This window comes from Electrophorus electricus, chromosome 1 (genome assembly GCF_041902795.1).
Source record: "Electrophorus electricus isolate QZ-2024a chromosome 1, ASM4190279v1, whole genome shotgun sequence".
NCBI lineage: Eukaryota > Metazoa > Chordata > Actinopteri > Gymnotiformes > Gymnotidae > Electrophorus > Electrophorus electricus.
Window position 1 is genome coordinate 35,676,859 of NC_137497.1, and position 14,151 is coordinate 35,691,009.

The 14,151-nt window shown below is 40.7% G+C and overlaps 3 protein-coding genes across 4 annotated transcripts in view; 2 read left to right on the top strand and 1 right to left on the bottom strand.

Moving 5' to 3' along the window:
• The window catches only part of rps6ka3b (ribosomal protein S6 kinase, polypeptide 3b), a 25,143-nt gene extending 19,017 nt beyond the window's left edge, over nucleotides 1-6,126 (top strand). For both annotated transcript variants that reach the window (XM_027004410.3, XM_035526087.2), the window contains 15 exons: nucleotides 125-162; nucleotides 697-839; nucleotides 966-1,036; nucleotides 1,725-1,813; nucleotides 1,957-2,021; nucleotides 2,136-2,238; nucleotides 2,448-2,569; nucleotides 2,820-2,945; nucleotides 3,048-3,137; nucleotides 3,847-4,005; nucleotides 4,363-4,524; nucleotides 4,608-4,684; nucleotides 4,789-4,906; nucleotides 5,576-5,716; nucleotides 5,869-6,126. In XM_027004410.3, coding sequence (XP_026860211.2) covers nucleotides 125-162; nucleotides 697-839; nucleotides 966-1,036; nucleotides 1,725-1,813; nucleotides 1,957-2,021; nucleotides 2,136-2,238; nucleotides 2,448-2,569; nucleotides 2,820-2,945; nucleotides 3,048-3,137; nucleotides 3,847-4,005; nucleotides 4,363-4,524; nucleotides 4,608-4,684; nucleotides 4,789-4,906; nucleotides 5,576-5,716; nucleotides 5,869-5,991 — 1,627 coding nt within the window. In that variant the 3' untranslated portion in view covers nucleotides 5,992-6,126. The remainder of the gene's footprint in view (nucleotides 1-124; nucleotides 163-696; nucleotides 840-965; nucleotides 1,037-1,724; nucleotides 1,814-1,956; nucleotides 2,022-2,135; nucleotides 2,239-2,447; nucleotides 2,570-2,819; nucleotides 2,946-3,047; nucleotides 3,138-3,846; nucleotides 4,006-4,362; nucleotides 4,525-4,607; nucleotides 4,685-4,788; nucleotides 4,907-5,575; nucleotides 5,717-5,868) is intronic.
• Nucleotides 6,127-7,386: 1,260 nt separating this feature from the next.
• Nucleotides 7,387-10,348, bottom strand: si:dkey-226l10.6 (uncharacterized). Its single transcript, XM_027004404.3, has 2 exons — nucleotides 9,552-10,348; nucleotides 7,387-9,362 (listed from the first exon to the last, which is right to left on the bottom strand). Exons 1-2 carry the CDS (start codon nucleotides 9,840-9,842, stop codon nucleotides 8,433-8,435), a joined length of 1,221 nt encoding a protein of 406 aa, XP_026860205.2. The 5' UTR covers nucleotides 9,843-10,348; the 3' UTR covers nucleotides 7,387-8,432.
• Nucleotides 10,349-10,418: 70 nt separating this feature from the next.
• Nucleotides 10,419-13,289, top strand: eif1axb (eukaryotic translation initiation factor 1A X-linked b). The gene is made up of 7 exons (XM_027004392.3): nucleotides 10,419-10,599; nucleotides 11,191-11,274; nucleotides 11,383-11,486; nucleotides 11,774-11,824; nucleotides 12,065-12,146; nucleotides 12,497-12,588; nucleotides 12,741-13,289. The coding sequence occupies exons 1-7, from the start codon at nucleotides 10,584-10,586 to the stop codon at nucleotides 12,744-12,746; spliced, it is 435 nt and encodes a 144-aa protein (XP_026860193.1). The 5' UTR covers nucleotides 10,419-10,583; the 3' UTR covers nucleotides 12,747-13,289.
• Nucleotides 13,290-14,151: the final 862 nt, after the last annotated feature.

Here is a 14,151-nt window from a genome sequence, read left to right on the forward strand (position 1 = left end):
ATTGCAGAATTACTGCTCCCTAGATATAAATGGATTGTTGTGTGTGTGTGTTTGTGTGTGTGTGTGTGTGTGTGTGTGTGTGGTGACAGGCCTTCTGATGCTGTGAAAATTTCTATGATTTCAGCATCCTGCTGGATGAGGATGGGCACATCAAGCTGACGGGTGGGTAATTCTGCCCTCTGCACCTGCACTCCTGGGGGCATGGCCCTGGGCCCACTTGGCGCCGCTCTGCTGGATGCCTGCCGCGTTGCAGGCGACCCTGCAGCTATGGGCTGGCACACAGCTGCTTTCATGACCTCACTTAAGAGTCTTAAAACCTGGACTTATGGTGCAACTGTAATTCAACATATTGTCATACCAAAAACAGTAGGATGATAGGAATCCAACAGCACCTTGTTTTCACTGCATAATTCCTCGTAGGTCAACCTTTGGGCTTTATAACTTTGTTAATGTGTTGTTGAAGGCTCTCCACCAAGTTCTGATAATATAAGGTTGTATAGTCATCCACTCCTTTGTTAATGAGTAGGAAATTCTAACCAACAAACTTTAGTTAAAAAAAAAAAAAAAAGTTCATATTATCTGCAGTTAGAGAGAGTCCCAGTATGTTTTCTAAGGTAATATATCCTGTGAAGACATGTAAATGAAAACCAACAAGCATAAATCAAGGTTTTTTCCTACCTGTACTGTGATTTTTAGACTTTGGACTCAGTAAAGAGTCGATCGATCATGAGAACAAAGCCTACTCTTTTTGTGGGACGGTGGAGTATATGGCTCCTGAAGTGGTCAACCGCAGGGGACACACCCACAGTGCTGACTGGTGGTCATACGGCGTGCTAATGGTAAGGGGTGCGGCTTCCTGGCCTGGCTCTTCCGTTTTTGTAGACCCTTTGTTCCGCTGGCTCTAGAAACCCTGCAGGCTTTCAGTGTGCTCTTCACAAGCCATTGCTTTGCTTCTCTGTCTCCAGTATGAAATGTTAACCGGCACACTGCCCTTCCAAGGCAAGGACCGCAAGGAAACCATGACCATGATTCTGAAGTGAGTTCTGAGGCTCTGTCTTCACTGCCAAAGGGAAGTTTTGGCCTGTATTGCATTCAAATCACTAAGTTTAAGCGACTGGGCTTCAGAAACCAACTGAAAGCCTGTTGTGGACCAGTAAGCCTTGCAGTAATGGAGGGATGTGGCCACGGTTCAGCTCAACCTGCGAGTGACCTACACTTACACCTGCAACATGCTTAAAGCCAGTCCAAGCGCCCGATTTAGCTCCTGTGATAGCTAGAATAAGCTCACAGTGAGTAATACTTTCTGTACAGTAACTGCTGACATTCTGTAGGGTAAATGCTGATGAGTGCCCCAGTAGAGGGGTTGATGCAGCATGGGGAGAGGAGAGCTGTGGTTAGACTCATAAGCACCGGGCTGCCTAGCATTGTAATGCAGGAGCTCTCTGCTCCACACTAGAGCACTAGAGACCAGCACTTCCTCTGGGTGCAGAATGCTTTTGGGGTTTTTTGTTTTTTATTGTTGTCACTGATCTATATTTTTTTAACAAAAGAAGTGCAACTGACTGGGTTGGCAGGAGGTCACTTGATCTGTTCCGTCTTATTGATTCCTCTGCATGCTCTTATTGACTCATTCTGAGCAACAGGAGGTAATAAGTGACTTTCTTAAAATCTTTCTCTTCTCGCCTGCCCTGCTGTACTCTGGCCTGACCTCTCACCATCTGTAGAGCCAAGCTGGGCATGCCTCCATTCCTCAGCTCAGAGGCACAGAGCCTTCTCCGCAACCTGTTCAAACGCAACCCCTCCAACAGGCTGGGTAAGCAGAACAGCACGTACATCGCACGCTTAGACCAATGGGCATACTCTCCATGATTCCGTTATTAAATGTTAACTTGCACATATTAAATGTTAACATCTGTGTTACACTGTGGCTGAAACCGTCAAATATTGTTTGTGCAGGTGCAGGTCCAGATGGGGTTGAGGAAATAAAGAGACACCAATTTTATGCTTCCATTGACTGGAATGTAAGTGTATGAGTGTGTGTGCATATAATTGATCCATAAGATTGGAGTAACTTGTCAAGTAATGCCACCACTGCAAGTTGAATTTAATGTGTATCATCTCTTCTTTGTCACAAGAAATTATTTAGAAGAGAGATTCACCCTCCCTTCAAACCGGCCTCTGGGAGACCGGACGACACGTTCTACTTTGACCCAGAATTCACAGCTAAAACTCCCAAAGGTTCTACAACTGAGCAACCACTTATCCTTTAAAAGTATCTTTTTCCACTAGGTCTGACATGGCAAACAGGGAGCTCTTAACATTTTACTTTAGACAAATGGATAACAGAACAGATCACATTAACTTAATTACTCATAAACTAAGATACTTATGTTGTCAAACAGGATGTTTAATTTAGAGCTCACTGGGATGTGCTGGTGTGTGTTTAGATTCACCAGGTGTGCCCCCTAGTGCCAATGCCCATCAGCTCTTCAGAGGTTTCAGCTTTGTGGCCATCAGCTCAGAGGAGGAGACTCAGCCACTGCAGAGCAACATGAGCACCATAGTTCAGGTATACACACGCACACACCCACACACTATACAACAGGCTCCCCTTTTTGAGTCTTCAGCTTTTCCTTGTTTTGTCTCAGGAAGTTTATATTGCCATCACTACCTTCTCCATTTTCTCACTGAGCTTTTGTAGCCTGACCCTGTGCTTAGCTCCATTATCTCTTGTGAGAGGCTCTGTACAAACAGAGCAGACAGTGGCTGTGCAGATGACTCTCACACCCCGTTTACTGTCCATTTTTTGTCCAATACAGCAGCTCCACAGAAACACCACTCAGTTCGGAGACTCGTATGAGGTGAGGGAGGATATCGGTATCGGCTCCTACTCCATCTGCAAGCGCTGCATTCACAAAAGCACTGCCATGGAGTATGCTGTCAAGGTGACTGTTTCCCTGAGCAACACAAATAAATGCACTGACTGTAGTTGTTTTCTTTTTTCATTCGAATATAGTAACCATTTACACATTGCACTCCACAACCAGATCATCAACAAAGCCAAGAGAGACCCAACAGAGGAGGTGGAAATCCTTCTGCGCTATGGCCAGCATCCCAACATCATCACCTTAAAAGATGTAAGAGTTTTCACCATCAGGCCTAAGAGGGGGAGAAAAAAACCAATACGTCCTCTCATGTAAAAGATTCTAGAAAGCATTCTGTGTTTATCTTTCCTGTAAATACAATTACATTATTAGAGAGTCGATGCTATATGCTTTATAATAAGATGACGTGGGTCCCCCCAGACGGGATTCTTGTGCAAAAAGAATTTGTGGAGCAAAAATATCCTATAATTTGCTCCAGCAATTGTTGTCCTTGTAGAACATGTACATCCAAATATATTAATTAATTAGCATTTATATAAATTTTGATTCATGTTAAGCATTGTGTAACAGAGTTCTGTACTTTAGCAAAGGATAAGATAATTGTGATTTGCATTTTATTGTTGCTTGTGTACCCTCAAGGTCATGTTCAGATGAGCTGCATTCTGGTTTACATTACAGGTTTTATTAATGCACATTTCCCAAATAAACAATATAGGTAAGCAGAGATACAGATGATGAATCGTAGGATGGAAGAGTTATTACCATTGCTAAGCAAATGTAATGGCCTAGATACACCTCCAGCATTCTGATTCAGAGCATGTATGTATCCCTGGATGGAACAGCGTTGGAGACAGTATAACGGGACCAAGTGTGTTAAGAAAAGGTTTTCAAACTCTTCTCCCTTTCGTTTTTTTTTTTTTTTTCTTTTCTTTTTTTTGTCTGTGCGTGATGCAATATGCAGGTATATGATGATGGCCGCTCAGTCTACCTGGTGACCGAGCTCCTGAAGGGAGGGGAACTGCTGGATAAGATCCTCAGACAGAAGTTCTTCTCAGAACGGGAGGCCAGCTCTGTCCTCTACACCATCACAAAGACTGTGGAGTATCTGCATGGACAAGGGGTATACATGTATACATACATACATACACCCCAGTATTGCAAAGGACTTTACCTACAGGAGCATTATGTACAGAAATGCATGTACTGCACCTGGAGCATTTGAACATGGTGGAATGTGGAAATACTGAGTTCTGATGTCAGAGCCGTTACCTGTTTAAAAGAAGCAAGTCACGAGAACCAGCTAACCTCTAACACAGTAGTGAGTCTGAAATGTGATTAAGACCAGTTCATAGTGATACTCACTTTGGGCCTTTTGTCCCGTTAACACACCCGTAATGACAACCTAATAAAATGTGTTTGAGAACCCTAAATATTTATCACCTTATGTCACATTCCTGCTCCATGTTCTACTCCTCAGGTGGTCCATAGAGATTTGAAGCCCAGTAACATTCTCTATGTAGATGAGTCAGGCAACCCAGAGTCCATCCGGATCTGTGACTTTGGGTTTGCCAAACAGCTGAGGGCAGAGAATGGCCTGTTGATGACCCCTTGCTACACTGCCAACTTTGTGGCCCCAGAGGTACACATTACTGGCCCTCATATTCAAGTCAGGCTTTTGCAGGTGTTAGCTGTCAAACTAAGAGGTATTATTTTACTCTTCAGGTGCTGAAGAAGCAGGGTTATGATGCTGCTTGTGATATCTGGAGCCTAGGTGTCCTTCTATACACAATGCTCACAGGGTAAAACCAGAAGTGTGGCATTAAGAACCAATTAAACTCTGGTGCTACTGTTTTAAGTTTGGAAATGTTGAATGGCGTTCAGCTGACAATGAGCTATTTTACAGGTTCACTCCGTTCGCCAATGGCCCTGAAGACACACCGGAAGAGATCTTGGCTAGGATTGGCAGTGGGAAATTTTCGCTTACAGGGGGATACTGGAACTCTGTCTCATCTGAGGCCAAGGTGGCTCTGCTGTTATTTAAAAACCTTTTCTAGCAAAATTATTTATAAAATAAAAAATAAAGCTTCCAAAAATATTTTCAGGGACACATGATATCAGTAGATGTGTTAACAATACAAAACAATCTTTTATCAAAGAAGTAATCCCAAATAGCCTTGTGTGAATTTCTGACACTGTGTGACATACGGTTTACTATGTATGGCCAAAATTCTAAGTATGGACAAAATTCCAGCTTCAAGATGGCTCCTACTTCATGTTAGGTGATTTTATTTTTGTGCATTTTATAACAGCATGTCACATTGTCAAAAACATGTCTATTTGAGATTCCTCAACAATTTGTCATGGTTTGAGGCAATGTATGTCATGAATTCAGCATGCACTGCCAATTGGTAGTATGCAGTTTGCACGGAGCTGTTGGTGGAAGCAAGCTCTTCCTTGTTAGTCTCATAGCCTTGCTTATCACCATATGGAGTAAGGGGGGAAATGTGTAAAAATGTATTTTAACTAAACTATTCTTTTTAGGCAAATTGCAGATTATGACATTAATTTTCAGAGCAAGGTTGCTGAACCTGAACCTGTTAAATTTGTGTTCAACTGCAGTTAATCTAAAATGCAGCAGCTGAGAACTTGCTGCTAATGGCACTTTTAATGTATGTTAATATCACCCACAGGACCTGGTATCGAAAATGTTGCATGTAGATCCTCATCAGAGATTAACAGCAGCACAAGTGCTAAGGCATCCCTGGATCATTCACAAAGAACAGCTTCCCAAATACCAGCTCAACAGACACGATGCTCCTCATCTCGTTAAGGTATTGTGCTGTCCACCCTGTTAATTTTTAATTTCGCTTGCAAGCCCCCTCAGCATTTTTGGTATACAGAATATCATCTTCACGTGCTTAAAAAAAATCTAAAAGTGAAGTGACCCTTAGCCTTGTGTGACACCATCTCTCTCCACCTGCAGGGTGCCATGGCTGCTACATACTTGGCCCTGAACAGGAATGTCCCCCCTGTGCTGGAACCTGTAGGCTGCTCCACTCTTGCTCAGCGCCGGGGAGTAAAGAAACTGACCTCCACAGCTCTCTGAGCCGCTGCCCTCCACTTCCAACCACTGATGTGGCGCCAGGTGGCGGCTTTGTGCCCAGCCACTCAACTGCCCACTCACCCATTCGCCTGCCCTTTACCGGAGCTTGCCTCTCCAGCCCAGCTGTGTCCAGGGCTCATATGCTAAGCACGGACTCAACTGACCCCTGGTGGACAATCCAATTCTTCCTAGTCTGCTTATTATAAGAAGACCAACAACATATTTTGCTTGTACGATCACTGGTGTCTCAGGACTTGGCACAAGCAAAGCATCTCGAACATTCTGTGGAATATCTTTTGGGAAACAAGACACTATCATAAATGCATATAAACTTGTAAAATACTGTACTAGCATATCTTTTTATAATGCTGATAGAGCAAGACATTATTGTATTAAGACTGTGAGTTGTAAGAAAACAGTTGTATTAAGAAATGCCATCAGATACCTAAAATATGAACTTTCCACTTCTGAAAGAAGCCTCGCCAAATCAGTAGTTTCAAACTGAACTTGTCTGGGTTCATAAGTGTGATACTAGATGTTTATTGTCCCAGCCCTTGGAGCACTGGCCTTAGCATTTTCTAAGGCTTTGAAATTCGTGTCCATCACTGCACTTCTCTTTTTTTCCATTGGCTGGCTGACATCACGGAGGCGTCCATGGGGCCTATAATACAGTGGTCTTAAGAAGAGTACGCCCTATGAATAGAGGTGAGGGAAAAGTTTAATAAGGTTAAAACATTAATTTGTGGCAAAGAGGTGTATAAATTCATTTTCAAAAAGTCATGCCATAAATTTGCATTACTTAATAGTATTTCCCCACCCCCTAATTAATACTGGCTACTGTCTTGAGTTAATTTGCAAAGCGAGATATTTGGAACAAAATCTTTGAGAGGACTTTTATTTTCTGAAATTGAACTAGACACCTCTGGGGTAGTGAGTGGGACACATGAGACTGGGATGTGATAAATGAAAGCCCTGCTGCATGTGCATTCATCACCCAAGACAGGTTTGGCCTAGCCTTACAAGCTCAGCTTTGCAGACCAACCGTGTGAAAGAGGTTTGGAGCACAAAGAACCAGCAGCGCGCCACACATACTAGACAGCACAGAAATGTAAATACCCAGAGAACTCAGGTTTATAAAAAGCAATGCAGCATAAAAAATTTTTTTAAAAAAAGTAAGAAAAGCACACAATATTCTTTTTTTAACACCCCCCCCCCCCCCCCCCAGTTTGTGAAATTAGAGCTATGAAGTCAGCTCCTCAGAGGAAATGTTATGTGGGTTTGAAGGACGACTCCTGGCATTCAGTTTATTTTTATAAATGCATGGGATAGTTGCTTTAAATTATTTTAGCACATGGTAAGATAGTGTGTCCACTCAACATATGTAAGCATGTTTGAAGGTGCCCCCCCCCCCCTCAATTCTGAGAGGTCTGTTTTGTTATTTTACTCAAGTTTAAGATGAAAATGTTTTTGATTTCTCAATAATCTTTTGTCTCTTTAAATTGGAACAGTGCTGGAAAATGTTACTGCTGCTTTCTGTGTCTGGCAAGCTGCTATACTGATCTCTTTTTAAGTGTAGTAAAGTTTTACATTTTTATGAGGAATATTGTGATTGATATTTTAGCATTAAACTGTATTCTCACATTATACAAAAAAACTTACAGTACTTAGAAGTACTAAAGACCAATGTATATTACGTCTAAGAACAAAATTTGCAGGCTGAAAGTATAAAATGCTACTCTTACATCAGTTATTGTTTCTAGAGGTTACAGTAATAATGCCAATATAAATCATGGCATTCTGTGGTAAAGAACAATATCTACTTAATTTAAGCCTTTTTAATGCATCTTACCAGGTGGACTTATTATAGTAAAGCTTCCAGTTTGTACTTTTAGTAGTTGTGCAAGCAATTACACTTTAAAAGGGGTTACTACTCCAAAATAAAACCATTTTGTACAAGAATCTTCAAAGCAATGACAATAACAAGGTTAGAGCTAGTAAGTTTTTAAAAATCACCATTTAACTACTAATCTAGAAATATATGCAACTCATACTATTATATACCATATGATTGTTGCACATATTACTTTTCAAATACAGTAAACTAGAAAATCACAAATTAAAGACAACTTGAATACATTTCCTCAATTATGTGTATTAGTTAATCCATAGGTAAGTCACTAATTCTAAATCGGCCATTAAGCGCTTGAGTCTTGTCTCAGATAGGCTAAATGGCCTTTCTCAGTCCCCAATAACACAGTCTTCACTGGTATCAGAAAGACACATCTCATATGAGGCCACTGAGAAATCTACATCTGGAACAATGAGCTTCTTTCCCAGATTCCTCAAACTCAAGTAATAACTCTGCACTGAGTGACAGCTGTGGTTCCCCTTCCTGTTAGCTTGTGCCTCCATTGTCTTCCATGTCCACTGGTGCCTCCCCAGACTCAGGTGCTGGGTTCCAGCACTTCTGCTGGAGCTTTTTCCTCTGCATTAGCTTGGCTGTCCACTGCAAAGGCAGGGCCCTTCTGAGCGCTCAGCATCAGGAGCTGCTTCTGCTCGTGTATTCGCTTGTGGCACAGATACCCACGCTCTGTGAGCTGATACACTTTGCAAGTGCTGCAGTAGTATGGGGTTACTACCACATGCCTGTCTGTGTGTTTTAAAAAGGCTTCAAGTCTTAAGAAACCTTTATCACAGATGCGGCACTGCAGTCTGCTTCCGGAGTGGGACGTTCTAATGTGTTGACAAAGTGCTGCCTTGAGCTGATAGGCTTCCTCACAGACTGGGCAGTTATATGTCACCTGGGACGTGTGATGTCTCATATGGGCCGCTAGTGAGCCCTTATAGCGGAATCTACGAGGACAGAGTGTGCAGCTGTGCATTAAAGTGGACTCCACATTCTCATGGAGCTTCTGGTGAGCTTTCAGAAAAGCTCGGAGTGCAAAGCTCTTCCCACATTGGGAACAGTGGTAAGTACGGATCTTTCCTTCCTTGATGTGATTGCTTTCATGCTGCATGAGAACACCTTTATTACGGAACTTTTCACCACAGTGCGAGCAGCTGAAGGGTTTTTCTTTGTCATCTTTAGATTCTATGTCCAAGTCACTACAGCCAATCTCACTTTTGATACCTTCACTTTGAATGATCTGAGGCTGATCACTTCCCTGTATGCAGGTTTCTGGAGAGAGGGTGCACTCATTTTTTTCTTGCTTGACATGCAGGAAATGATATGATACGGATTTGCTCTCTTCTAAGAGCTTCCTGATGGGGGTCACCTCACATTCTGTAGGCTCTTCCTTGACACACGCTAAAGAGACTGTGCCACTTATTGTAATATTGCAAGTCTCCTCCACATTATTATCTTCCTCTGCCACCTGCCACAAGGAAAGAGATACAGTGATACTAAATAAAACACATTCCTAGGCATGTAGTTGTAAAATTTCTAAAATACTGAAGAGGTTAAAGTGATCTAATATGGGTTTTTTGGGAATGCATATCTTTATTATAAAAGCAAAAGTGCACATACCATTTCCTTAATCGACTGTAAATGTTACTAAACTCACCAGTGCTTCATTTCCATCTTTTGATATACGATCCCCCGGATAAATCGAAGGAACTGCATCAACGTTTAATATAAGCTGCGTGGTAAAACCCAGATCCACTTGTGTGAAGCTCTCTTCGGAGAAATGGTCGCCACACACTCTGCATGAAATAGGAACGCTTTCTCCGCCATGTTTACTTCGCTCAATAAACTGTAGCCATAATCTTCGTCTATTCGGCTCTTCGGGTAAAATATAATGAATTATCGTGTCCGAACTGTTAGGGCAGCCAGTAATCACACATTTGTGTATCATAATAACAACGGGATTTTTTTCTCTTCTTTGTTTAAATTAGGATGCTAAGAGGCTAACTTCAGCTCACCATTAATGCACGATTAAAAACTTGTTAGCAAAGGTAGCTAAAAGCTAGCAATGTAGCCTGTTAGCTTTACAAAGAAAACATTTACTGATAGATATTGGTAACTTCAACTTTTATCCTTCGGTGATTATCTGGCTTTTCGAGGGGTTACCTAATTTGCTCGCATAGTCTCTTCACATGCCTCTAAATATTCATATAACTATATTTTTACATGTTTTTAAGGACTTGCTCTGAGTGATGTTGATTTCTACCTACCTCACTGAACGCTGTCTGATTTGCATGACACCACTTGCATTATTGTCGCCGCCTACTGGCAAGGAGGACACTTTTTGGACCCGAACATTTTGTATAAAATTGGATATGTTGTGAACTACTTAGAAACACACAGAGATAAGTAAAATTCATTTAAATAACATTTAAAACCAATCAATTGATATTTCCATGTATAACTGATCCTGACAGAACCATAAAACTATCAATGTCAATAAAGTTCAGGTCGTTTTGAATGTAATACCATGCACATGCGTATTTTGCATTACGTTCAGCGAGGTTTTTGCTTGGGTGGATTGTAGCTGGCGATCAGTACTACTGTGTACAAGTCAATTTGTTATCTCAAGATTTAAAAGCCTAAGCACTCCTGGACGTGTTACGAAAGTTAACAGACCGGTTTATATAATATGCCAAAAAACAAGGGTAAAGTCATTTTCAAAAGTTGCAATGTTAAAAAAGCAAACTTTTGATTTAGCTAGCAAACAAGCTAGCTACGGTTAGCTAACTAACTAACATTAGCTTCGATCTACATAATCAGGATCTGTTGTTACTATCTCGCTAGCTGCCTGCCGATGTGTTTATGAGATATTTTTAGCTAGGTTAGCAGGCTGTCGGACTTGGTGTGCATTTAATGCGATTCTCAGTACATCGTCATATATAGCTAGCTAACGTACATGGTATTATCTCTGGATGTAGCTGGTAGTGCTACTACAAAGAAACGTAGCTTGGGTAACTAACGAGGATTTGCGTATGGATTCCATATTCGCCAACTGCACAGCCAGTTAGCTACATAGACTCTTACCGGCCTGATATGCACTTCTGACGATCAGTACTACTAAACATGATATAAAATATGATATTAGGGAATATGTCCGGCTGTTCGCTAATAGATAGCTGACTAGCTAAAGTATAAATATCGACATAGGTGTCAGTCGGTTTCTGAGCGGATAATACAACGGAGAGTATTAACTGCTCTAAATCTTTTAATAACTTTTGTATTTGCTCTGTCTTCAGGTAAAGGAGGAAAGAATAGGCGACGTGGTAAGAATGAGAATGAATCCGAGAAGAGGGAGCTGGTGTTTAAAGAAGATGGTCAAGGTAGGTCACATAATTCAAACTTATATATATTTTTTTTTTGTGATTGGCTTGGATGCACCACCAGTGCATTTAAATTTTCAGTTTGACTAACCTAAGTATGCTTTGCAGAATATGCACAGGTAATAAAGATGCTGGGGAATGGAAGGCTGGAGGCTATGTGCTTTGATGGCATCAAACGGCTTTGTCACATCCGAGGAAAACTCCGGAAAAAGGTACTGTTCACGTCATCTGCTTAGCTGGCTCTGCTTGTTCAGCATTATGTCAGCATATTGTCAAGTGGCCTGTTCGTCTATTTGTACTGTGTCATGCGGATTGGTTCAAATGAGTGGGTGAATTGGTGGTCATGAGCCAATTAATCTGAAATCACAGGTGCTTAATTCAACTACTGAGTTGTTTTCTAAAAATGACATTAAACTAAGAGTTTGTCATCTTAACCGTTGTATGGTTGTCACTTCATATTATTCTGTTTGTTTTCCTTTTCATCCCTCCCTCTCTGCAGGTCTGGATTAACACGTCAGACATTATACTCATAGGACTGAGGGATTATCAGGTGTGTATCAAAGATGTACAGCAGGAACACACAGAGCTGTTTAAATTTACCAGACTCGAAATTTGATTGCCACGGAATACCATAATCACATAGATTATCATTTTCATGATTTCTGGGAGTATTCAGCAAGTGCATATGCAATCACTGAAACAAAAAGCAAAATTGCCACCGGCACCAAAAATTGTATTTATTTATTTTTTTTTCCATAAATAAAAATTGTCTTTTACCCCTGAATAACAGGACAACAAGGCAGATGTTATTTTAAAGTACAATGCTGATGAGGCTCGGAGCCTGAAAGCTTATGGAGAGCTTCCAGAGCATGGTGTGTATAGTTCTTGTTGTACATTTCATTTTAACATTAACATTTACATTTTACGGCATTCGACAGACACTCTAATCCACAGCGATTTACAAAAATGCTTTGTCATTTACTCATAGCATATATCCTAACCAGTACACTAGGTTAGTCCAAGATACCAATGAACTAGAAATGCTGTTGAAATACAGGGATCAGTGCTGATGCCTAGAAGTTGAAAATACATAAGCTCTATCTCAGACAACAATAAGTAATAGTCAGCATCAGTACAATAAATAATACCCTGCAATAAGTAGTATGATCTAGCATGTTAGAAATTTATTGCGCTGTTGCTTACGAGGTATTATTGTTCACAGCCAAAATCAATGAGACAGACACCTTTGGACCTGGTGACGATGACGAGATTCAGTTTGATGACATTGGTGACGATGACGAGGACATTGATGATGTAAGTGCAAACCCAGATTCAGATTTTGAGAAATCTGTCCACTTAAACACCTGAAATTGAAGTACCTTTTTTCCCCATAACAAAAACATATAATAAACATGAAATGGTTTTCTGTTTTCTGTTCTCATGCATCTTCTCTGCCCTGTATTTAGATCTAATCTGGAGCTGCTGCTGCTGCTAAGGAGGAAAGTGGAGAGAGACTGTTCTGGACCTGCATAGACAGAATTTCCATGTCCCCAGTGGAGTTGACTCTCCTTACTTCTGAGGTGGCTAAGAGTTAGTGCTGTCACTAATTACATGACTGCACCCTTAGATTCAGTCAATTTTCTTATATTTTAAGGTATTTATATTAATTTCACATGAAGTGGAATTTAGTTACAAGTATAGAATCTCCGGATTCGCTATAAAAATGGAACAATTTAATGTTTGGTTTGCAGTCTGTATTCTTGTAATATTCAAAAGCTCTGAGGTTGAGAAAGAAGTGTTTTTTGAAAACAGCTCATTGCTCTGACATGCCACTGTCGTTTTCTATATTTTTTTAAATCTTTTTGTTAATTCTCATATGAAATAGGCTAATGCATTCAAAAGCAGTTAGTGTACCAGCCAATTAAGATATTCATAAATTCTTGTTTCCCTCTGTTTGTCATGTTGAGGAGTAATCTAATTTGAGGTCTTGTTTAAATAAAAAATGAACAGTTTTATATTGCTGACCTATTGCACTTATGTTTGTCCTAGGGATACACCAATGTCATTTTCTTCATTGCTTATATGGATGCTAAATCCAAAGCCTGACGTGTTACTTGAACAATGAAACGTTACTTTCTGTTCCAAGGCTAACTTATTGAAGCTCTACATCACAACTCAAATAGCTGCATATAACAAAATATGAAGCACTACTAATAACTGTCACACAAATTTTACACGGTAAAGTTTATCAGCTGAAAAAAGCTTTTAATAGAAGTACGTAAAATCATTTTGTGAAGTCCTTCAGGTCATGAGAGCATTGCATTAGTACAGTGTATTAGTCCACTGCTACGCTCCCTTCATTGGCTCCCTGTAGCTGCATGCATCAGATTTAAAACCTTGATACTTGCCTACAAAGCCAAAAATGGACCAGCCCCTTCATACATGAGGTCAACGGCCAAAGCCCGATCTATACCGCTCGGCTTGAAATGCCTTGCTTCAGGTCTCATGGACGACAAGCATCGAGACTATTTTCTCTCCTGGCTCCAAGATGGTGGAATGAACTCCCACTTGCTGTCTGGACAGCAGAGTCCCTTGCAGTCTTCAAACGCAGACTGAAGACCCATCTATTTGCAGAATTTTAACGGACAACTGACACTGCTCCCATATTGACTGACTAATTTAGTACTTATTGTAGGGTATTGTTTGTGTTGTTTAACCAACTCTAGCACTTATTGTTTATAGCACTTATTGTTTAAGATAGACCTTCTGTATTTTGCACTTCTAGGCGTCAGTATTCATCCCTGTATTCTACAGTATTCTAGTTCATTGGTATGATTGATTCTAACCTACTGTAATAGGATGTATTCTATGTGTGAA

Excerpts from the sequence above, each read along its gene's own strand:
- si:dkey-226l10.6 (XM_027004404.3), bottom strand. The coding sequence starts at position 9,842 with ATGATACACAAATGTGTGATTACTGGCTGCCCTAACAGTTCGGACACG. Across the intron at positions 9,363-9,551 it reads AAGATGGAAATGAAGCACTG|GTGGCAGAGGAAGATAATAA; the intron begins GTGAGTTTAGTA and ends TCCTTGTGGCAG.
- eif1axb (XM_027004392.3), top strand. Across the intron at positions 11,487-11,773 it reads GAGGAAAACTCCGGAAAAAG|GTCTGGATTAACACGTCAGA; the intron begins GTACTGTTCACG and ends CCCTCTCTGCAG. Across the intron at positions 12,147-12,496 it reads TGGAGAGCTTCCAGAGCATG|CCAAAATCAATGAGACAGAC; the intron begins GTGTGTATAGTT and ends TATTGTTCACAG.